This window comes from Rhinichthys klamathensis, unplaced genomic scaffold (genome assembly GCF_029890125.1).
Source record: "Rhinichthys klamathensis goyatoka isolate OS25496 unplaced genomic scaffold, OSU_Roscu_1.1 h1tg000259l_1, whole genome shotgun sequence".
Classification (NCBI taxonomy): Eukaryota; Metazoa; Chordata; class Actinopteri; order Cypriniformes; family Leuciscidae; genus Rhinichthys; species Rhinichthys klamathensis.
The window spans coordinates 1,529,223-1,554,182 of record NW_026606781.1 but is presented as its reverse complement, the minus strand read 5'-3'; the positions used below and the strand labels follow the sequence as shown (position 1 = coordinate 1,554,182).

At 38.8% G+C, this 24,960-nt stretch overlaps 1 protein-coding gene and 1 pseudogene across 1 annotated transcript; both read left to right on the top strand.

The window, feature by feature from the left end:
* The first annotated feature begins 387 nt into the window (after positions 1–387).
* LOC130101612 (myosin heavy chain, fast skeletal muscle-like) lies at positions 388–11,587 on the top strand. Its single transcript, XM_056267427.1, has 40 exons — positions 388–461; positions 1,575–1,793; positions 1,888–2,031; positions 2,115–2,271; positions 2,378–2,405; positions 2,577–2,679; positions 2,827–2,919; positions 3,045–3,108; positions 3,202–3,300; positions 3,381–3,484; positions 3,567–3,705; positions 3,962–4,080; positions 4,177–4,326; positions 4,414–4,584; positions 4,677–4,977; positions 5,056–5,120; positions 5,213–5,300; positions 5,397–5,514; positions 5,597–5,720; positions 5,825–5,961; positions 6,050–6,305; positions 6,396–6,638; positions 6,753–6,929; positions 7,009–7,154; positions 7,239–7,329; positions 7,402–7,791; positions 7,877–8,003; positions 8,376–8,494; positions 8,582–8,778; positions 8,862–9,045; positions 9,159–9,324; positions 9,437–9,561; positions 9,663–9,971; positions 10,097–10,300; positions 10,386–10,511; positions 10,603–10,773; positions 10,920–11,024; positions 11,104–11,199; positions 11,277–11,408; positions 11,500–11,587. Exons 2-40 carry the CDS (start codon positions 1,587–1,589, stop codon positions 11,518–11,520), a joined length of 5,796 nt encoding a protein of 1,931 aa, XP_056123402.1. The 5' UTR covers positions 388–461; positions 1,575–1,586; the 3' UTR covers positions 11,521–11,587.
* Positions 11,588–14,603: 3,016 nt separating this feature from the next.
* LOC130101614 (myosin heavy chain, fast skeletal muscle-like) lies at positions 14,604–20,332 on the top strand (annotated as a pseudogene).
* The last annotated feature ends 4,628 nt before the right edge of the window (positions 20,333–24,960 follow it).

Sequence of the window (24,960 nt, the reverse complement as noted above, 5' to 3'; positions counted from 1 at the left end):
GTATTAAAGTTGATGTGTGAGGTTTTGTCTAATCTAAACTTTTATGGTTTGTATGCTATTATAATAAAACTTTTGTATTATTTGACTGACACCTGTGTCTCCACGTTTTGCTTGCCACTGGGTAGGGATCCTGTGTAAAGCCTTATGGTTAGATTCCTATTTCTTATGGGGGATGGGGGATGGGGGATGGGGGGCATATGAGGTTGCCCATGTATAGATTCTGCTTAGTGTGCATGATCAACTTCTATAAAAGCCAAGAGGGTAGACCAGAAGAGATGCAGAGACCTCAGAAGTTCCATCAAGTGGTAAGAGCCTAAGCTGACTGTGACTGAAAGGAATTTAACATCATCACTTATGTGTCTGTACTCAAAGTAATTGTGTTTTTATTTATATCAATACATTTTAATTAATTGATTTTTTTTAATCCAAGGGAACATTTCATCTGGTCTCAAGGACAAAAGGCAAGTGAGTTTAAGATTCAGTGTGTGGATTAGGGTAGATGAAAACAGTTGTTATAGTCTGTATTATAGACGAAAACTGGAGAAGCATGCTGTTTTTAAAAACTTATGTAATTTATTTACAAAGAAATATGTTTAAAATGTATCCGTAAGATGAATTTATGGAATGGGTCCCATTGACCCTTTATTTAGGTGCCAAACATAGGCACCTATTGTATTTGTTTTTTATTGAATTCTATTTTTCTTCTTCCACTTTTGAGTCTGAGAGCCCATAAAACCCCTTGTGGGAAAGTTATACAACTTTGGCCCAAATATAGAGGACATTCGACACATTTCTGACTCAGTTTGTGGAAACAGAAAAAGAAGCGGGAAAGGGCCAATTGATAATGCTATAATAGAGCAAAACATGAAATTGTCTCTAACTACAGAACTGTTGGTCTGATTAAATTCAAAATTGGGATGCAGTGTTGCTATTATAATCCATGATGACATATGCGTAATTATATAAATTATTAGAAATGTCTTAAGTTTTATCATAAAATATTGAATTAATATAATAAAAAAATCTGTCATAGAAATGTCTTAATATTTGTCAGGAAATCTTATGCATTCATTGAGAGAGAAAAAACTCAAGTACACTTATCTACAGAGGAGAAAAACCTCTCTTTAGCTCTCTAAAGCTAAGTGAGTACACACATGCAATGCAATGTCCGTTTCATTTATACTCGTAGTAGGAGGATGCACTCGGGCTGAGAGTCCGAGTCCGAGTAAGACTCATAGTCGGCAGTGAAAATCTCTGTATTGTCCTGAAACTTCATATATTCCACAATTCATATTGTACTACATCTGCCGTCCCCTGACACCAGCATTTCAATTTCATCACCAGAAAGACATATTCAATCGACATTTTTGCCATTAATGGGCCCCTTACCTGCTTCTTGCTTGCTATTTGAATGTATCTAGTATTGTTTTATGTGTCTGTATTCATGTGTAAGCCTAAACTTAGGAATATGCCTCTTTCATAACACAATTTATGTGTTATATATTTTATTTGTCTTGCCCTTGTTGAATATTTACGAATTTTGTAATGGATAAGTTGATATTTTCTCTCTTTAGTAAGCCGCCACCATGAGTACGGACGCGGAGATGGCCATTTATGGCAAAGCTGCCATTTACCTTCGTAAGCCTGAGAGGGAGAGAATGGAGGCTCAGGCCAAACCATTTGATGCCAAGTCTGCCTGCTATGTGGCTGATGTCAAAGAGTTGTACCTCAAGGGAACAATCAAGAGCAAAGACGGTGGCAAAGTCACAGTTGTTTTGCTTGATACTAAGGAGGTAAATTTGAATGTCCATTTCATGTAGATGCTCATTAAATTACTTATTACATTGTTTTCTTTTATAACTAATATCTAATTTATCAAATTTATAGGAGAGAGTTGCCAAGGAAGAAGATGTCTACCCAATGAATCCTCCCAAGTATGACAAGATTGAGGACATGGCCATGATGACCCATCTCAATGAAGCCTCTGTGCTGTATAACCTCAAAGAGCGTTATGCTGCGTGGATGATCTACGTAAGTTCTGAAACGACATAAAAAGCATTTAAGTTTATTTTTTCTGTGTTGTTGGAATCTGACCATGTCTCTGCTTATTTCAGACCTACTCTGGACTCTTCTGCGCAACTGTGAACCCCTACAAGTGGCTCCCAGTGTATGATTCAGAAGTGGTGTCTGCCTACAGAGGCAAAAAGCGTATGGAGGCCCCACCCCACATCTTCTCTGTCTCTGACAACGCCTATCAGTTCATGCAGACTGGTAAGACATTATGGAATTGAATTCTATAGAATTCATTGAGATGAATTAGATGTCGCTGTTAATATAATAAATATTTACTGGATATTTAATAAATTTCAATCAACAGATAGAGAAAACCAGTCTGTCCTAATCACGTAAGTATTTTAATTTAATTTCAGACCATGACAAAAATTTAAAGTATAACATAGATGGAAAATTTATGGAGATATTTACAAAATAGAATTTAAGATTGAACAAAGATTGAATATACTTTGAAAAGTCTACATGTCTTTCAATCTTCTGTCTTCTAATCTCTTATAAACCAGTGGAGAATCTGGTGCTGGAAAGACTGTGAACACGAAACGTGTCATCCAGTACTTTGCCACAGTTGCAGTGTCAGGTGTCAAGAAAGAGGCCAGTAAAATAAAGGTACGAGATACAAAACTATGTCATATATATTATTTTAAAAGATGATGATTTGTGCGATATGTGAATTTGTGAAATGCCTATAAATTGTGTTTAGTCATGAAAAAGAAAAACAATTGAAAATAACTGAAAACCCTTCAAACATCATAGGGCTCTCTTGAGGACCAGATCATTGCTGCTAACCCTCTGCTTGAGTCTTATGGTAATGCCAAGACTGTGAGAAATGACAACTCATCTCGTTTTGTAAGTTAACCACTCTTTATTTACAGTACATATGGTCAGTTGTGTTAAATTTTACTGTACAGAGTTTTCTATAAAGATATTATAATAATTATTATTTATGTATTATGCTATTATGATTTAAACAGGGTAAATTCATCAGAATTCATTTCGGCACAACTGGAAAACTGGCTAGTGCTGACATTGAGACATGTACGTGGACATGATTTCATTGATCCATCCTGAACATTTGTCTTTATCTGTCACTCTTCAGATGATTGTGACTCAAGTACATTCTCTCAACAGATCTGCTGGAGAAGTCTAGAGTGTCATTCCAGCTTCCAGATGAGAGAGGCTACCACATCTTCTTCCAGATGATGACCAACCATAAGCCTGAGATTATTGGTAGGTGCACATATTTAATTCATTCAATGTTTCAGATAATATTGTAAGATGCTCTGTCATAAATGCTGTGTATTTTACAGAAATGTCGCTCCTCACCACCAACCCCTATGACTTCCCCATGTGCAGTCAGGGTCAGATCACAGTGGCCAGCATTGATGATAAAGTTGAGCTGGATGCTACTGATGTGAGTCATTGCTATTTGAATATTGACATATTTTATTTAAATATGGCAAATCATATATTGTATTCTTCTCTGTGATTTACAGGATGCTATTGACATTCTTGGCTTTAGTGGTGATGAAAAGATGAGCATCTACAAGTTCACTGGAGCTGTGCTTCATCATGGCAACATGAAGTTCAAGCAGAAGCAGCGTGAGGAGCAGGCTGAGCCTGATGGCACAGAGGGTGAGACTACATTGTACTAATGTGTGTCATAACATGCAGTGCTTTGAATTGAGAGATCATTGCATCGACTTTGCTGATAAACCACAGAAACTGTGTATAAAATGTTTAGTGTAAATATAAACTAGAAGTTGTGTGCATATCAATAAATCTAAAAATAAAAGGGAAAGTACCTAGTGCCTGATTTATTATAATTTTACACAAAAGACTATCTTTGCTTATAGAGCAAAGATCATTTATTTTAAAATATGTTTAACAGAAGCTGACAAAATCGCCTACCTTCTGGGTTTGAACTCTGCTGAAATGCTGAAGGGTTTGTGCTACCCGAGAGTCAAGGTCGGAAATGAGTATGTGACCAAAGGCCAGACTGTGCCACAGGTATAGTAACATTTCCAGCATGCCATGTGTTTAACCTAAAATTCAGGCTAATTATTGCAGAAGCAGAATAAAATATCCACTCTATTCTACTTACAGGTGTACAACTCTGTTAGCGCCTTGGCCAAATCTATCTATGAAAGGATGTTCTTGTGGATGGTCATTCGTATCAACCAGATGTTGGACACAAAACAACAAAGAAATTTCTACATTGGCGTGCTGGATATTGCTGGCTTTGAGATCTTTGATGTAAGAATGATTATGTTATCTCTTTTTATGTCAAAATAAATGATATTCAGAAGGTAGCAAATGTTTCTCTCATGTTTTGTCCTCCAGTACAACAGCATGGAGCAGCTGTGCATCAACTTCACCAATGAGAAACTGCAACAGTTTTTCAACCACACCATGTTTGTGCTGGAGCAAGAGGAGTACAAGAAGGAGGGCATTGTTTGGGAGTTCATTGACTTCGGCATGGACTTGGCTTCTTGCATTGAGCTCATTGAGAAGGTTATCAATGGTTTATGAATTTATTAATTTCTATTGATCCTATTCTCAAAATCTCTCATTTTTAATAATAAACAACATTCTTTTATAAACAGCCCATGGGTATCTTCTCCATCCTTGAAGAGGAGTGCATGTTCCCCAAAGCTTCAGACACTTCCTTCAAGAACAAGCTATATGATCAGCATCTTGGCAAGAACAAAGCTTTCGAGAAACCAAAGCCTGCCAAAGGCAAGGCTGAAGCCCACTTCTCCTTGGTTCACTACGCTGGAACTGTGGACTACAATATCACTGGCTGGTTGGACAAGAACAAGGATCCACTGAATGATTCTGTTCTGCTGCTGTACCAGAAGTCTTCTGTCAAACTGCTGGCTACTCTCTACCCACCTGTTGTTGAGGGTAAAGAAAAATTCAGTTTTTAACTTTCTTTCTTGTTTTTGCATTTATACATGTTACTTTGTATTTTTATCTCAATAGATAATACTAAAAAGGGAGGCAAGAAGAAGGGTGGCTCCATGCAGACTGTGTCCTCCCAGTTCAGGGTATGTATAGAGATGACATCACAGCAATATTGCTATATTTAAGAAAAAATAAAGAAATACAAAGCATGCCAACCTTTTTCTATTCTCCACAGGAGAACTTGGGCAAACTCATGACCAACTTAAGGGCCACTCACCCTCACTTTGTGCGTTGCCTGATTCCTAATGAGTCCAAGACTCCAGGTAAAGTATTTAACAAAAAACGTACAGATATTTTGGTTCTCAATATATATGATGAAGTTAATTTACCAAGTTCATGGTGTAAATTGTTCGTTATAGGTCTCATGGAGAACTTCCTGGTTATCCACCAGCTGAGGTGTAATGGTGTTCTGGAGGGCATCAGAATCTGCACAAAGGGTTTCCCCAGCAGAATCCAATATGGTGACTTTAAGCAGAGGTAAATGGGACCACATGAAAGCAACATTTCCTAGGAGGCTCCTAATTAAAAGAAATTAAGAATTTTGATACATTTTCCACAGATATAAGGTGCTGAATGCCGGTGTTATCCCAGAGGGACAGTTTATGGATAATAAGAAGGCCAGTGAGAAACTCCTGGGATCCATCGACATTAACCATGACGACTACAGATTTGGAAATACAAAGGTTCATATTAAGCTTTACAAATTTCAAAGATTCAGTGATCATGGTCATTTAGCTTATACAGTTTAAATCAATATATTTTGATTTACTGTTTTACATAAATTCAGGTGTTCTTCAAAGCTGGTCTTCTGGGTGTTCTTGAGGAGATGCGTGATGAGAAACTGGCTGCTCTGGTCACAATGACTCAGGCTCTCTGTCGTGGTTACCTGATGAGGAGGGAATATGTGAAAATGACGGAGAGGAGGTGACTATTGTCATGAGTAAAGATGACATCTATGATAACTGTGCAAACTTAATGATGATTATGCCATTTAATGATGAACTATTCACAGGGAGTCCATTTACACCATCCAATACAACATCCGTTCATTCATGAATGTCAAACACTGGCCATGGATGAAGGTTTATTACAAGATTAAGCCTCTGCTTCAGAGTGCAGAGACTGAGAAGGAGCTGGCAAACATGAAAGAGGACTTTACAAAATGCAAAGAGGCTTTGGTTAAGGCTGAAGCCAAAAAGAAGGAGCTTGAAGAGAAGATGGTAGCACTGCTGCAAGAGAAAAATGATCTGCAGCTGCAAGTAGCATCTGTGAGTATATTTTATAATTAACTGAATTTTGGCTACACTAAAAATTAGCAAGCTTGTTTCCAATGAAATAGCTATCTATTTTACTAACAGGAATCTGAGGGTCTCTCAGATGCTGAGGAGAGGTGTGAGGGTCTGATCAAAAGCAAAATCCAGCTTGAAGCTAAACTCAAGGAGACAACTGAGAGACTGGAGGATGAGGAAGAAATCAATGCTGAACTGACAGCCAAGAAGAGGAAACTGGAGGATGAGTGCTCTGAGCTGAAGAAAGACATTGATGACCTGGAGCTCACCTTGGCTAAAGTGGAGAAGGAGAAACATGCCACTGAGAATAAGGTTGGAGATTGAGTTGGTTTAAGATTAGACTTATTCTCTGTCTTATATGTTGATATAGAAAATAAATTGTAAATATAAGCTTATTTAAAAAAAAAAAAAAAAAAAATCACACAGGTCAAGAACTTGACTGAGGAAATGGCAGCTCAGGATGAGAGCATTGCCAAGCTTACGAAGGAGAAGAAAGCCCTCCAAGAGTCACATCAGCAGACACTGGATGATCTTCAGGCCGAGGAGGACAAAGTCAACACCCTGACCAAATCCAAGACAAAGCTTGAGCAGCAAGTTGATGATGTGAGTTGATCATGCAAACATGTTATCAATTAACTGTGTTTTCTGCTTTCAACATATTTTATATATCATTGTCCTGTAGCTTGAGGGTTCCCTTGAACAAGAAAAGAAGCTCCGCATGGACCTGGAGAGAGCCAAGAGAAAGCTTGAAGGAGACTTGAAATTAGCTCAAGAGTCCATCATGGACCTGGAGAATGACAAGCAGCAATCTGACGAGAAGCTGAAGAAGTAGGAATTCTTTTCAAATTCTTATAAAAAATAATGTTTTTTATTTTTTTCAGATCATTCATTGTTTTCTCATTTTACACACAGAAAAGATTTTGAAACAAGTCAGCTGCTCAGCAAGATAGAAGATGAACAATCTCTGGGTGCTCAACTCCAGAAGAAGATCAAGGAGCTTCAGGTATTTTTTTCAAACATTACGGTCATTATAATTAGATCACTAAGAATCGAATTAACAATTTTTTCACCATAGGCTCGCATTGAGGAACTGGAGGAAGAGATCGAGGCTGAGCGCGCTGCTCGTGCCAAGGTTGAGAAGCAGAGAGCTGATCTCTCCAGGGAACTTGAGGAGATCAGTGAGAGGCTTGAGGAGGCTGGAGGAGCCACTGCTGCTCAGATCGAGATGAATAAGAAGCGTGAAGCTGAATTCCAGAAGCTGCGTCGTGATCTTGAAGAGTCCACCCTCCAGCATGAAGCTACTGCTGCTGCCCTCCGCAAGAAGCAGGCAGACAGTGTGGCCGAGCTGGGAGAGCAAATCGACAACCTGCAGCGTGTTAAGCAGAAGCTTGAGAAAGAGAAGAGCGAATACAAAATGGAGATTGATGATCTTTCCAGCAACATGGAGGCTGTTGCCAAAGCAAAGGTTTGAGAACTGTTCCTAAAATATTTTTAAGGAAATATATCAAATGTGGTTAAGATTCTTTGAAACGAGTCAAATGTGTTTACAGGCTAATCTTGAGAAGATGTGCCGCACACTTGAGGACCAACTTAGTGAAATTAAGTCCAAGAATGACGAGAACCTTCGCCAGTTAAATGACCTCAGTGCTCAAAGAGCAAGACTTCAAACTGAGAATGGTAACAAGTGGCACAATATCTCAAAAATAAAAATATATATTAAATTTCCTCCACTAAAAAATGACTTATATAAACACAGACCTATAGTGGCAAAATTGTTTACACACTGGCATTGGCACACATTAAAGGGATAATGTTAGATATGCAACTTTTTTTAGAGGATTTTAAGCATGTTGTGGTTTAGTGTGATACAGTCAAACATAAACTAGACTGATAGCAGTGCACTAATTCTCCAATTAGTTTATCAACTGTAAAGAATTGGCATCACTGTCATAAAAACAGTTCTTCTTCCCTCCATTAATATAAATATAAACCGTTTTCCTCACCATCATGACATCTTATAAATTTTTTTGTATATGTAAATCTCAATAGGTGAGTTTGGCCGTCAGCTGGAGGAGAAGGAGGCTCTGGTTTCTCAGCTCACCAGAGGCAAACAAGCTTTCACTCAGCAAATTGAGGAGTTAAAGAGGCAGATTGAAGAGGAGGTTAAGGTAATACAGCATAATTAATACGTGCACATATGCACATCAATTACTTTACTGTAGAGAAAGCTAATATTATGTGACTTTATCTTCTAGGCTAAGAACGCACTGGCCCATTCTGTGCAATCAGCCCGTCATGACTGCGACCTGCTCCGTGAGCAGTTTGAGGAAGAGCAGGAGGCAAAGGCTGAGCTGCAGCGGGGAATGTCAAAGGCCAACAGTGAGGTTGCTCAGTGGAGAACCAAATATGAAACTGATGCCATCCAGCGCACAGAGGAGCTTGAAGAGTCCAAGTATGTCTATTATTGAATAATATTCCTAATTCTCACAGCTATTTTATAGATTGGAATTCAAAATAATGTGTATTACTTAACAGGAAGAAGCTGGCCCAGCGTCTGCAAGAGGCAGAAGAACAAATTGAGGCAGTGAACTCCAAATGTGCATCTCTGGAGAAGACCAAACAGAGACTCCAGGGTGAGGTGGAGGACCTCATGATTGATGTGGAGAGAGCCAATGGTTTGGCTGCTAACCTTGACAAGAAACAGAGGAACTTTGACAAGGTAAACAATCTGAGTCATTATATGATATTCTCTTTGTAAAATATTGGTGGAATGGGCTTTGTTAAACATGTTATAAACAAACCGATCCTAAAATATCTCTACCAAAACCAAAGGTCCTGGCAGAATGGAAGCAGAAATATGAGGAAGGTCAGGCAGAGCTGGAAGGTGCCCAGAAAGAGGCTCGTTCACTCAGCACTGAACTGTTTAAGATGAAGAACTCTTATGAGGAGAGCCTGGATCAGCTGGAGACCCTCAAGAGAGAGAACAAGAATCTGCAGCGTAAGAATGAAACCGTTAAAATAGAAAAGACTTCAATGTTTTAATTCTAAATTAGCTTTACAAAGTAAACGCATGTGATTATGATTACAGATAATATTTTTTCTTTCTATAGAGGAGATTTCCGATCTGACAGAGCAGATAGGTGAAACTGGTAAGAGCATCCATGAGCTGGAAAAGGCCAAGAAGACAGTGGAGACTGAGAAGGCAGAGATTCAGACCGCCCTGGAGGAGGCTGAAGTGAGTATCTGAAGATCAATATGGAAATATTGCTAGAACCATCATACTGTATTAATGAATAATTTTATTTCGATATTTAAATGTTGCTTTATTTGTCATAGGGTACACTGGAGCACGAGGAGTCCAAGATTCTTCGTGTCCAGCTTGAGCTAAACCAGATCAAGGGAGAGGTTGACAGGAAGCTTGCAGAGAAGGATGAGGAGATGGAGCAGATCAAGAGGAACAGCCAGAGAGTCATTGAATCCATGCAGGGCACTCTGGACTCTGAAGTCAGGAGCAGGAATGATGCCCTGAGAATCAAGAAGAAGATGGAGGGAGACCTTAATGAGATGGAGATTCAGCTGAGCCACTCCAATCGCCAGGCTGCTGAGGCCCAGAAACAGCTCAGGAATGTTCAGGGACAACTCAAGGTATGTGACTTTTGTTCGACTTTGGGATGTATTAATTTAATATGTTTGTATAATCTAAGTTTTGTTAGGTTATGGTCACCAGAAAACACATTATAAGCTTATTCTAAAGCTATTGTTATGTTCAGGATGCCCAACTGCACCTTGATGATGCCCAGAGAGGGCAGGAAGACATGAAGGAGCAGGTGGCCATGGTGGAGCGCAGAAACACTCTGATGCAGTCTGAGATTGAGGAGCTGAGAGCTGCTCTGGAGCAGACAGAGAGAGGCCGCAAAGTGGCAGAACAAGAGTTGGTGGACATCAGTGAGCGTTGTGGACTGCTGCACTCTCAGGTAAGGGTATTTTGGTTTTACAATGAAATTAAGGAAATTGAGAGCATCATTTAAAATGTTCAAACTGTTGCTTTCCATTTTGTAGAACACAAGTCTCCTGAACACCAAGAAGAAGCTTGAAGCTGACCTTGTTCATGTCCAGAGTGAAGTTGATGACACTGTACAGGAAGCCAGAAATGCAGAGGAGAAGGCCAAGAAGGCCATCACTGATGTAAGCAACAGTAGTTGGCAAATGTTTCAAAATACACTTGTGTACTTGGAAAAAAATGTGGATCTAATGACTTTCTTTATTAATGCAAAAGGCTGCAATGATGGCAGAAGAGCTGAAGAAGGAGCAGGACACCAGTTCTCACCTTGAGAGGATGAAGAAGAATCTGGAGGTCACAGTGAAGGACCTGCAGCACCGTCTGGATGAGGCTGAGAATCTGGCCATGAAGGGAGGAAAGAAACAACTCCAGAAACTGGAGTCCAGAGTAAGATTGCCTTTATTCCTATGTTAATAGTTATGATCTGAAAGGTATAAATTGTGTAATGCTTTAATACTCTGGAATATTTTGGATAGTCTAAACGTATTTTTATAGACTGAAATAATTGTACTACTATCTCCCACTAACTATAGGTCCGTGAGCTTGAAGCTGAAGTTGAGGCAGAGCAGAGACGTGGAGCTGATGCTGTTAAAGGTGTCCGCAAATATGAGAGGAGAGTCAAGGAGCTCACCTACCAGGTACAAAACAATGTGTAGTAAAATTCAGGTCACTATAATCTGATTATGTTCTATTCTGATCCTTGTTCATTATCTGCAGACTGAGGAGGATAAGAAGAACCTCAACAGACTGCAGGATCTGGTTGACAAGCTTCAGCTGAAGGTCAAGGCTTACAAGAGACAGGCTGAAGAAGCTGTGAGTATCTCATTTGAGAACTGTAAACACCTTGTGAACATATTAAGTTCCTGATCTAATCGTATGTGACTTTGCAGGATGAACAAGCAAACACTCACCTGTCCAAGTTGAGGAAGGTGCAGCATGAGCTGGAAGAAGCTGAGGAGCGTGCTGACATTTCTGAGTCTCAGGTCAATAAGCTTAGAGCCAAGAGCCGTGATGCTGGAAAGGTAATTTATTTTTCTGATGCATGTATTTTCAAACTTAACATGTATTCTCTTATATTCTAATCATGTATTTGTTCACTCTCTATTTTTCAAGGGCAAAGAGGCAGCTGAGTGAAAAACTTAACATACCATGTACACATCTCTGACACTGAAATTAATAAACTTTGAAATTTAGCAGCTTACTTTTTTGTCGTTTTTCTTGATTTTTTTATTTATTTATTTATTCACTCACTCAATATTGTTTATGTTGTGCTGTTACCGTAGTATGCTTCATGATCTTTATAACACTTAATAGATAATAGATATGTATACAGCTTAACAAATAGTTTATGAACTTGATGTACTTGATTTGAGCTTTATATATATATTTTTTTAGCTACATTAGCTTTGAAAAAGTGTTAAACTATTTAAGTCAAAAAATACTCATGTAGCTCAAATTCTGTATCTATTTTGAACAGAATTCCCCTGAACTTATTATTGTGATTTTCACCATGTCAGTCTGATATACAATTTCCAGAGGCACTGGATATGTTTATAATATGGAGATTACAGAGCAAACATAAAAATGATAATTAAAACCTATATATTATATCATAAAAACAAAACTAATTTCAATGATGAAACCACAAATATGGTCCAGACAGTCCACTTGGTTATGTCCTTTGTACAGTGTTATTTTTTTTGTTTTGTTTTGCTCTGCAGAAGTATGATAGTTTAAATTATTATACACAACAATATACATCAGCACACATGGCGGAATTGTGTTCGTATTGATGCAAACATTTCTGAGCAATTGTAATTGTAAAGCATTAAACAAATATCTGTCTAATACTTGATGTACTAACCACATCTTACCTATAAGCTGATGTTGTCCATATTTCCAAATACACATGTTTAATAATACAAAATATCTCCGAGTAAGGATAGTAATGCCTTGCCAGAAAGAATATGTAATAAAATAAGAATGTACGTGTATTAGCTGTGAGAATAAAACATGTCCTTAAAATCATGTATGGTCATGATTCATGAATAGTATGTGTGAGAGGGGTTCAAATTACTGCTTACTAGCAAAGATGATAATGATGATGATGAAGGTAATTAATAGGTCATAATGTGACACAAACACCACATCCTCATGTGCTCTGTCAGTGATACATCTTATTATTCTTATGGTCTGAAAGGAATTAATTGTCTTGTTAGTCCCGTGGATTCACCAATTTATGGCAAACAGTCCAATGAAATATATAAGCTAACAGTATCGGGTACTCTTATTTGATGATACAGCATAAACATTTGGAATATGACATGGAGACTCATGAGTTTAATGAAACAGGGTTAATGTAAAAATGCAGTCATGTTTTGGTCAATCAAATAAATCAGCATCCAAATGCCAAACAAATGCCTAAATAAGCAGCAGGCACACTGTACGTCTTGTCCATGTACAGCTAAGGCCAAAAAAATGGCAAGATTAAGAGAACAGAATACTGTCACTGCAATGTCACTTCCAAACAGTTTTAAAATCCAACGAGATTTGCCAGCATTAAAGACATCTGTCACTGTCAGGACAAGAGCATATCATGTGTAATGTGGACAAATGCATTTTCTGTAAAACTGCTTTGAAGCAATATGTACTTTGAAAAGCGCTATACAAAGAAATAAATGTGAATATAAGACTTTATCAATCTTGTCCATTGTTTGAGCTTTTTATCTGACAGTCTTAAAGGTTTATGTGTGTATAATATTATTTTTTTAATTGAAAACTAAAAACATCAAAATAGACCGTCATGCAAATGTACTGGAGCCAAGAACAGTCATAGTTCTTTCATTGCAGTCCTACATACAGGTCTTTTTTTTACATATAAGGCACAGCAAGAAATCTGATACTTGAGAGTGCCTGACTGTGCATGGAATGCAAACTCATCAAGCAAAGTAATAAAATGTAAAATAAATATAAACATAGGTACAGTAAATGCTCAGTTATTCAGATTACAGTATTGACACTGAATAAGTCAATAGAAAACATAAATGAGAAATATATAAATCCAGACAAACTGATTTGTTAATTTGTTAAACTGATAACAGTTTAATAAAAAGACCAAATCATAGCAAATAACCTCATTCTAATAGTTACATTTATAGGAATTTAACTAAACAATATTAGTAGTTTACAAAAATATATTTATTCACTTACTTGAAATAACCAATTGGACAATTCTTGGCAAAACACTACACTGAGATACATGAAGAGGAATTACAAATTATTCAAGCGTTGCCTCTGTTTCATGTCATGTTTAATGTAATCCTAAATCTGCTCACCCCTTTATTTTCAAATGTGAATTTCATGATTTTGTATCTTGCATATTTAAGCAAAGTACTGAGGTTAAACTCTTTTAACAAGCTATCCTTAAGTGTTATTTCCAGTTATTTATTCTATTCGAAACTATGGATAGCACCAAGTGGTCCATCTGATCAATTTCCTGACTCAAATTTTAGCCATATTTGGTGTTAGCCATATTTAACTTCTGCATTGCTTGCTAAGCAAGTACAGTATAAAGAGCATGGGTGGGACTGGAGACCTTTGCGTTCAGAAGACTAGTCAAGTTTGCTTGTGGTTAGAGAAAACTTTCATTTCATTTTCAACTGTTTGTAAAGTAAATCATTTAAAGACATAAGTTGCTCATATTTTTATAATGTAGTTTTTAGAAATGAAAAAGCATGGTTTTAATGTATAAAATCTTTCTGTCTGTATTACAGTTTCAGCCATTCATCAGAACTTGTGGCAGTGTGGTAAGTTAAACTAAAGATGCTAAATTACACTGGACATTTTATGGGAAAAATCAACATACTGAAAAAAAGCATTAGTGCTCTGGCCCTGTGTAGAAACACACACACGTTTTATATAATCAATATCCATGTTTTACTAAAGGGTTCCTCAAATCTGGCCGCGGAGGGCCACTGCCCTGCTTAGGTCAAACCCTGATCAAACCTGTGATTTTCTAGTTATTCTAATTCTGAAGACCCTGATTAGCTTGCTCAGATGTCTTTAATTAAGGTTGGAGCTAAACTCTACAGGGCAGTGGCCCTTCAGGGCTGGATTTGAGGGAACCTGCTTTACAATGTTCTTGATTCTTACAGTAGAAAAAAAGTGATCAAATGTCTGTCAATTTACCCTGTTTACCTATGGTTGTGACAATCTTTAAATTTCAGAAGTAAGCCGCCACCATGAGTACGGACGCGGAGATGGCCATTTATGGCAAGGCTGCCATTTACCTCCGTAAGCCTGAGAAAGAGAGAATAGAGGCTCAGAGCAAACCATTTGATGCCAAGTCTGCCTGCTATGTGGCTGATGACAAAGAGTTGTACCTCAAGGGAACAATCAAGAGCAAAGACGGTGGCAAAGCCACAGTTATTTTGCTTGACACTAAGGAGGTACATTTTAATAGATGCTCATATTGCACAATGTTATACATATTTTTTTTTGTCTATCTATTATTATTTGATTGATCAAATTCATAGGAGAGAACAGTAAAGGAGGGTGACGTCTACCCAATGAACCCTCCCAAGTATGACAAGATTGAGGACATGGCCATGATGACCCATCTCAATGAAGCCTCTGTGCTGTATAACCTCAAAGAGCGTTATGCTGCATGGATGATCTACGTAAGTTCTGAAAACAGCAAACAAAAGCATTTAAGTTATTTTTGTCTGTGTTGTTGGAATCTGACCACTTCTCTGCTCATTTCAGACCTACTCTGGACTCTTCTGCGCAACTGTGAACCCCTACAAGTGGCTCCCAGTGTATGATGCAGAAGTGGTGTCTGCCTACAGAGGCAAAAAGCGTATGGAGGCCCCACCCCACATCTTCTCTGTCTCTGACAACGCCTATCAGTTCATGCTGACTGGTAAGATCTGATTTAGGAGATCTGAATTAAATTCAAGTTGAAATTCACATTCATAGTTTTTTATAAAAAACAATTACTAAAACATTATTACCCTTTGAATTAACAGACAGAGAGAACCAGTCTGTCCTGATTACGTATGTATCAAGCCTTCAATTAGAGTTGTTGAGAACAGTCATATTTTCCTCTTGTGGAACTTCCACATGTCTTATCATCTTCTGACTTCTGATTTCTCATAAACCAGTGGAGAATCTGGTGCTGGAAAGACTGTGAACACCAAACGTGTCATCCAGTATTTTGCCACAGTTGCAGTGTCAGGTGGTGACAAGAAGAAAGAGAGTTCTGGCAAAATCCAGGTAAGAGATATAAAACTACATACATATTATTTTGAATGATGGTGGTTTACATGATATGTGAATTTGTGAAATGCCTAATAGTGTTTAGTCATTAAATAGAAAATATATGAAAATAAATGAAAATAACTGAAAACTCTTCAAACATCACAGGGCTCTCTTGAGGACCAGATCATTGCTGCCAACCCTCTGCTTGAGGCTTATGGTAATGCCAAGACTGTGAGAAATGACAACTCCTCTCGTTTTGTAAGTTAACCACTTTTTATTTACATGTAGTTCAATTATTGAACTTTGTTTTATTATTATCATCATTAATAATATTTTGTTATTTTGTTTTAAACAGGGTAAATTCATCAGAATTCACTTCGGTACATCTGGAAAACTGGCTAGTGCTGACATTGAGACATGTAGGTGGACATGATTTCATTGATCCATCCTGAACATTTGTCTTTATCTGTCACTCTTCAGATGATTGTGGCTCAAGTACATTCTCTCAACAGATCTGCTGGAGAAGTCTAGAGTGTCATTCCAGCTTCCAGATGAGAGAGGCTACCACATCTTCTTCCAGATGATGACCAACCATAAGCCTGAGATTATTGTTAGGTGCACATATTTAAATCATTCAATGTTTCAGATAATATTCTAAGATGCTCTTTCATAAATGCTGTGTATTTTACAGAAATGTCGCTCCTCACCACCAACCCCTATGACTTCCCCATGTGCAGTCAGGGTCAGATCACAGTGGCCAGCATTGATGATAAAGTTGAGCTGGATGCTACTGATGTGAGTCATTGCTATTTGAATATTGACATATTTTATTTAAATATGGCAAATCATATTTTATTCTTCTCTGTGATTTACAGAATGCTATTGACATTCTTGGCTTTAGTGGTGATGAAAAGATGAGCATCTACAAGTTCACTGGAGCTGTGCTTCATCATGGCAACATGAAGTTCAAGCAGAAGCAGCGTGAGGAGCAGGCTGAGCCTGATGGCACAGAGGGTGAGACTACATTGTACTAATGTGTGTCATAACATGCAGTGCTTTGAATTGAGAGATCCGTATTTCTATTTTGACAAGAAAAAAGGATTGTTTTAGTTTAGTTTTCAAGGCAAGAAAAGGGATGGAATTTTTTTTGTTCAACTTGTTTAATTGCAGAGGCTGACAAAATCGCCTACCTTCTGGGTTTGAACTCTGCTGATATGCTGAAGGGTTTGTGCTACCCCAGAGTCAAGGTCGGAAATGAGTTTGTGACCAAAGGCCAGACCGTGCCACAGGTATAGTAACATTTCCAGCATGCCATGTGTTTAACCTAAAATTCTGGATAATTATTGCAGAACCAGAATAATATCCACTCTATTCTACTTACAGGTGTACAACTCTGTTAGTGCCTTGGCCAAATCTATCTATGAGAGGATGTTCTTGTGGATGGTCATTCGTATCAACCAGATGTTGGACACAAAACAACAAAGAAATTTCTACATTGGTGTGCTGGATATTGCTGGCTTTGAGATCTCTGATGTAAGAATGATTATGCTATCTCTTTTTATGTCAAAATAAATGATATTCAGAAGGTTTTAAATGTTTCTGTCATTTTTTGTCCTCCAGTACAACAGCATGGAGCAGCTGTGCATCAACTTCACCAATGAGAAACTGCAACAGTTTTTCAACCACACCATGTTTGTGCTGGAGCAAGAGGAGTACAAGAAGGAGGGCATTATTTGGGAGTTCATTGACCTTGGCATGGATCTGGCCGCTTGCATTGAGCTTATTGAGAAGGTTTTTTACCGGTTTTTGAACTTATTCAATTTCATGGTCCATTCCCAAAATCTTACATTTTTAGCAATTAAACAACATTCTTTTATAAACAGCCCATGGGTATCTTCTCCATCCTTGAAGAGGAGTGCATGTTCCCTAAGGCTTCAGACACTTCCTTCAAGAACAAGCTATGTGATCAGCATCTTGGCAAGAACAAAGCTTTCGAGAAACCAAAGCCTGCCAAAGGCAAGGCTGAAGCCCACTTCTCCCTGGTTCACTACGCTGGAACTATGGATTACAACATTTCTGGCTGGTTGGACAAGAACAAGGATCCACTGAATGAGTCTGTTCTGCAGCTGTACCAGAAGTCTTCTGTCAAACTGCTGGCTACTCTCTACCCACCTGTTGTTGAGGGTAAATAACTGAAGTGTTAACATGATTATGTACATCATTTTAACCAAACTTTGATTCAGGGTTGCACTCTTTTCTTGTTAATATGTTATATGTGTTCTTTTGTCTCTTTATCTGAATAGAGACTGGTGGCGCCAAGAAGGGAGGCAAGAAGAAGGGTGGCTCCATGCAGACAGTGTCTTCTCAGTTCAGAGTATGTGTTTGTTAGAGAGCAGATGTGAATAATGATGCAATTGAAAGGACTTAAGAATCAATGACTGTACATCACCTTGCTTGAGTCTAGATCAGAGAAATCAACAACTAAGAGAATGTGAGTAAGAATGCTAAATCGTTTCATGATTAAACAGGAGAACTTGGGCAAGCTCATGACAAACTTGAGGAGCACCCACCCTCACTTTGTGCGTTGTCTGATTCCCAATGAGTCCAAGACTCCAGGTAAAGTAAAAAAGGACTCACATATATTCTCATATTAACACAATATTTAATGTTAATGTATTTAATAATGCTAATGTTAATTTACCAAGCTCATGGTGTAAATTATAGGTCTCATGGAGAACTTCCTGGTTATGCACCAGCTGAGGTGTAACGGTGTATTGGAGGGTATCCGAATCTGCAGAAAGGGTTTTCCCAGCAGAATCCTCTATGGTGACTTCAAACAGAGGTATATATGACACCACATGAAAATACCATTTCCTGTTGGAGACTCTTTATTAGAAGATATAAAGCATTTTGATAAATCTTACAATCTTCCATAGATACAAGGTGCTGAATGCCAGTGTTATCCCAGATGGACAGTTTATGGATAACAAGAAGGCCAGTGAAAAACTCCTGGGATCCATCGACGTTAATCATGATGAGTACAAATTTGGAACCACAAAGGTTAATATTCATCTTTACAACTTTCAAAGATTCAGTGATCATGGTCATTTAGCTTATACAGATACATCAATATATTTAAATGTACTGTTTTACATGAATTCAGGTGTTCTTCAAAGCTGGTCTTCTGGGTGTTCTTGAGGAGATGCGTGATGAGAAACTGGCTGCTCTGGTCACAATGACTCAGGCTCTCTGCCGAGGTTATCTGATGAGGAGGGAGTTTGTGAAAATGACGGCAAGGAGGTGAGGAATGTTCTCAAACTCTCTGATTTAACTATTTCACTTAGTAAAGCTTTTTCAGTTGGACATTACACAAGAATGATTCCTAACCCGCATTAATTTAAAGTGTTAATGAGTTATCAATAAAAATATTTTTGTCTATGCAAGCCCATCTTCTAGTCAAATAGGCTTTTAAATGTATTTAAATATGTCTATACAAATAGTATGTTTAATGCATAAAGTGAAGGAACTATTTTTATTGACTGGTTTAAAAACAAGTGCATTTACCAATAATTCTGCATTTAAACATCCAAATTGTTTCATAAGGGATGCAATTTACACCCTCCAATACAACATCCGCTCATTCATGAATGTCAAACACTGGCCACATGTTGCTCTGCTGAAGAGTGCCAAAACTGAAAAGGAGCTGGCAACCATGAAAGAGGACTTTACAAAATGCAAAGAAGATCTTGCCAAGGCTGAAGCCAAAAAGAAGGAGCTTGAAGAGAAGATGGTAGCACTGTTGCAAGAGAAAAATGATCTGCAGCTGCAAGTGCAATCTGTGAGTATATTTTATAATTAACTGAATACTGGCTCCATTAAACATGAGCAAGGTCTTTCCCAATGAAATAACAATCTATTTTACTAACAGGAATCTGAGGGTCTCTCAGATGCTGAGGAGAGGTGTGAGGGTCTGATCAAAAGCAAAATCCAGCTTGAAGCTAAACTCAAGGAGACAACTGAGAGACTGGAGGATGAGGAAGAAATCAATGCTGAACTGACAGAAGAAGAGGAAACTGGAGGATGAGTGCTCTGAGCTGAAGAAAGACATTGATGACCTGGAGCTTACCTTGGCTAAAGTGGAGAAGGAGAAACATGCCACTGAGAATAAGGTTGGAGATTGAGTTGGTTTAAGATTAGACTTAATCTCTGTCTTATATGTTGATATAGAAAATAAATTGTAAATATAAGCTTATTTGAAACAAACAAAAAAAAATCACACAGGTCAAGAGCTTGACTGAGGAAATGGCAGCTCAGGATGAGAGCATTGCCAAGCTTACGAAGGAGAAGAAAGCCCTCCAAGAGTCACATCAGCAGACACTGGATGATCTTCAGGCCGAAGAGGACAAAGTCAACACCCTGACCAAATCCAAGACAAAACTTGAGCAGCAAGTTGATGATGTGAGTTGATCATGCAAACATGTTATCAATTAACTGTGTTTTCTGCTTTCAACATATTTTATATATCATTGTCCTGTAGCTTGAGGGTTCCCTTGAACAAGAGAAGAAGGTCCGCATGGACCTGGAGAGAGCCAAGAGAAAGCTTGAAGGAGACTTGAAATTAGCCCAAGAATCCATCATGGACCTGGAGAATGACAAGCAGCAATCTGACGAGAAGCTGAAGAAGTAGGAATTCTTTGCAAATTCTTATAATTTTTTTTTTTTTTTAGATCATTCATTGTTTTCTCATTTTACACACAGAAAAGATTTTGAAACAAGTCAGCTGCTCAGCAAGATAGAAGATGAACAATCTCTGGGTGCTCAACTCCAGAAGAAGATCAAGGAGCTTCAGGTTTTTTGAGATTTTTTTTCAAACATTACGATCATTATGATCAGATCCCTAAGAATCTAATTGACTATTTTTCCACCATAGGCTCGCATTGAGGAACTGGAGGAAGAGATCGAGGCTGAGCGCGCTGCTCGTGCCAAGGTTGAGAAGCAGAGAGCTGATCTCTCCAGGGAACTTGAGGAGATCAGTGAGAGGCTTGAGGAGGCTGGAGGAGCCACTGCTGCTCAGATCGAGATGAATAAGAAGCGTGAAGCTGAATTCCAGAAGCTGCGTCGTGATCTTGAAGAGTCCACCCTCCAGCATGAAGCTACTGCTGCTGCCCTCCGCAAGAAGCAGGCAGACAGTGTGGCCGAGCTGGGAGAGCAAATCGACAACCTGCAGCGTGTTAAGCAGAAGCTTGAGAAAGAGAAGAGCGAATACAAAATGGAGATTGATGATCTTTCCAGCAACATGGAGGCTGTTGCCAAAGCAAAGGTTTGAGAACTGTTCCTAAAATATTTTTAAGGAAATATATCAAATGTGGTTAAGATTCTTCAAAACAAGTCAAATGTGTTTACAGGCTAATCTTGAGAAGATGTGCCGCACACTTGAGGACGAACTTAGTGAAATTAAGTCCAAGAATGACGAGAACCTTCGCCAGTTAAATGACCTCAGTGCTCAAAGAGCAAGACTTTAAACTGAGAATGGTAACAAGTGGCACCATATCTCAAAAATATAAATATATATTTAATTTCCTCCACTAACAAATGACTTATATAAACAGACCTATTCATACTTTGCACGTGACGCACAAGTAGGCTACTGGTAGACAAATCAGACGAACTGCAAGTTATGCGTCCAGCTGGGTTGACTTCAGTGACAGTCAGAAATTCTCCTGTCATAGAGAAAGGTGACGTGCATTTAGACAGATGATTCGCTGATGTTATGTTTCATGTCAATCGTGTAATCATAAACGTGCTTACACTTTCGCCAGTAGGTGGCGAGAACGCGTTTATCTGTACGTGATTTGATTTGATATGATATGAGAAGATGAACGGAGAATGAATGACACGTTGTACTGCGTCTACTTATTACTTACAGTTACTTTGCATGCATACTATCGTACACTTATTATACTACATTACAGCTAACATATTGCAAACAGGATTATACGCATTTCGCTGCCCCAGCTGCTCTTGTTTGTTGTCTGCTATGTGGAGTGGATAAGCAGGTAGGCTACAATGTTTGACATCCTGCTAGCCATATATGATACAGGTGGCATACGTTTTTATTTTTTTACTACTTATCAAGCTGTCATTCGCCGGCAGGCAGGGTGTACATATTCAGATGAAGACTTCATCACACGATGGAACAGATGTCACTTTGTGTATAGCTGCAAACATTCGCAAACGGACCTTGCTTTGATAATGAAGACATTCCTGTTTTTCACCTCCCATACGACAGCGTTGTTAACCCATCCACTCTTGAAAAAAAGATAGCTATCTGTACTTTTGTAGGCTTTCATTTTTTTGTGTGGTGTAAGGTGACAGATTCTCTATTAGATGTAAATCTCCAAACTCCAAGTCTGGTAGAAAGCAATGAAAATATCAGTGGGTGATGTGTATGGATCACACGTTCCGAGTATGTTAATCTTCTTGATATCTAATTTTAACATTCGGTGACATATGGTCAAAATAGTTAAATGATTGTAGTATAGGACATTTGCAAAGCTGCAATTTCCCTGGCTGGCCACTGTTTGTCGCCATTTTGTCAGCGTTTGTTGCCCACCAGGTATCCATGGTAGTCAAGTGCAAAGTCTGAATAGTGGCAAAAATGTTTACACACTGGCATTGGCACACATTAAAGAGATAATGTTAGATATGCTACTTTTTTGAGAGGATTTTAAGCATGTTGTGGTTTAGTGTGATACAGTCAAACATAAACTAGACTGATAGCAGTGCACTAAAACCCTCTCCAATTAGTTTATCAACTGTAAAGAATTGGCACCACTGTCATAAAAACAGTTCTTCTTCCCTCCATTATTACATCTTACATTTTTTTTTTTTTTTTTTTTTTAATGAAAATCTCAATAGGTGAGTTTGGCCGTCAGCTGGAGGAGAAGGAGGCTCTGGTTTCTCAGCTCACCAGAGGCAAACAAGCTTTCACTCAGCAAATTGAGGAGTTAAAGAGGCAGATTGAAGAGGAGGTGAAGGCAATAGCATAATTAATAAATGCACATATGCACATCAATTACTTTACTGTAGAGAAAGCTAATATTATGTGACTTTGTCTCCTAGGCTAAAAACGCACTGGCCCATGCTGTGCAATCAGCCCGTCATGACTGCGACCTGCTCCGTGAGCAGTTTGAGGAAGAGCAGGAGGCAAAGGCTGAGCTGCAGCGGGGAATGTCAAAGGCCAATAGTGAGGTTGCTCAGTGGAGAACCAAATATGAAACTGATGCCATCCAGCGTACAGAGGAGCTTGAAGAGTCCAAGTATGAATATTATTGTATAATATTCCTAATTCTCACAGCTATTTTATAGATTGGAATTCAAAATAATGTGTATTACTTAACAGGAAGAAGCTGGCCCAGCATCTGCAAGAGGCAGAAGAACAAATTGAGGCAGTGAACTCCAAATGTGCATCTCTGGAGAAGACCAAACAGAGACTCCAGGGTGAGGTGGAGGACCTCATGATTGATGTGGAGAGAGCCAATGGTTTGGCTGCTAACCTTGACAAGAAACAGAGGAACTTTGACAAGGTAAACAATCTGAATCATTATATGATATTCTCTTTGTAAAATATTGGTGGAATGGGCTTTGTTAAACATGTTATAAACAAACCGATCCTAAAATATCTCTACCAAAACCAAAGGTCCTGGCAGAATGGAAGCAGAAATATGAGGAAGTTCAGGCAGAGCTGGAAGGTGCCCAGAAAGAGGCTCGTTCACTCAGCACTGAACTGTTCAAGATGAAGAACTCTTATGAGGAGAGCCTGGATCAGCTGGAGACCCTCAAGAGAGAGAACAAGAATCTGCAGCGTAAGAATGAAACCGTTAAAATAGAAAAGACTTAAATGATTTAATTCTAAATTAGCTTTACAAAGTAAACGCATGTGATTATGATTACAGATAATATTTTTTCTTTCTATAGAGGAGATTTCCGATCTGACAGAGCAGATAGGTGAGACTGGTAAGAGCATCCATGAGCTGGAAAAGGCCAAGAAGACAGTGGAGACTGAGAAGGCAGAGATTCAGACTGCCCTGGAGGAGGCTGAAGTGAGTATCTGAAGATCAATATGGAAATCTTGCTAGAACCATCATACTGTATTAATGAATAATTTTATTTCGATATTTAAATGTTGCTTTATTTGTCATAGGGTACACTGGAGCACGAGGAGTCCAAGATTCTTCGTGTCCAGCTTGAGCTAAACCAGATCAAGGGAGAGGTTGACAGGAAGCTTGCAGAGAAGGATGAGGAGATGGAGCAGATCAAGAGGAACATCCAGAGAGTCATTGAATCCATGCAGGGCACTCTGGACTCTGAAGTGAGGAGCAGGAATGATGCCCTGAGAATCAAGAAGAAGATGGAGGGAGACCTTAATGAGATGGAGATTCAGCTGAGCCACTCCAATCGCCAGGCTGCTGAGGCCCAGAAACAGCTCAGGAACGTTCAGGGACAACTCAAGGTATTTGACTTTTGTTTCGACTTTGGCATGTATTAATATGTTTGTATAATCTAACTTTTGTTAGGTTATGGTCACCAGAAAACACACTGAAAGCTCATTCTAAAGCTATTGTTATGTTCAGGATGCCCAACTGCACCTTGATGATGCCCAGAGAGGGCAGGAAGACATGAAGGAGCAGGTGGCCATGGTGGAGCGCAGAAACACTCTGATGCAGTCTGAGATTGAGGAGCTGAGAGCTGCTCTGGAGCAGACAGAGAGAGGCCGCAAAGTGGCTGAACAAGAGTTGGTGGACATCAGTGAGCGTTGTGGACTGCTGCACTCTCAGGTAAGGGCATTTTGGTTTTACAATGGAATTAATTCGGTCATTCAATTCAATTCAATTCAAATTTATTTGTATAGCGCTTTTCACAATACATATTGTTTCAAAGCAGCTTTACAGAAAGTGCATTTCAGAAATGTACATAGAAGAATATAGTTAGTTAATCATCATGTATTAATTTAGGGCATAACATATCGCCGGCGTTGAGTCGTCTCTTCACAGGCGTCGAGTCGTCTCATCGCAGGTGTTGGGGCATCTGAAGTCTCCGTGAGAGTCTGGATACAAACTGGAGCTGACGAACGCTATTTACCTCGGGACTAGCGTCCCGAGATAACAGCAGAAAAGCAGATGGGAAATAATTAGCGTAGCTGCTGTTCATAATATTAATGCATTCGATCTGATTCAACAATAGAAGGTAAGCATTATGTGAATGCTTGGCTAAAGAGATGCGTCTTTAATCTAGTTTTGAACTGGGAGAGCGAGT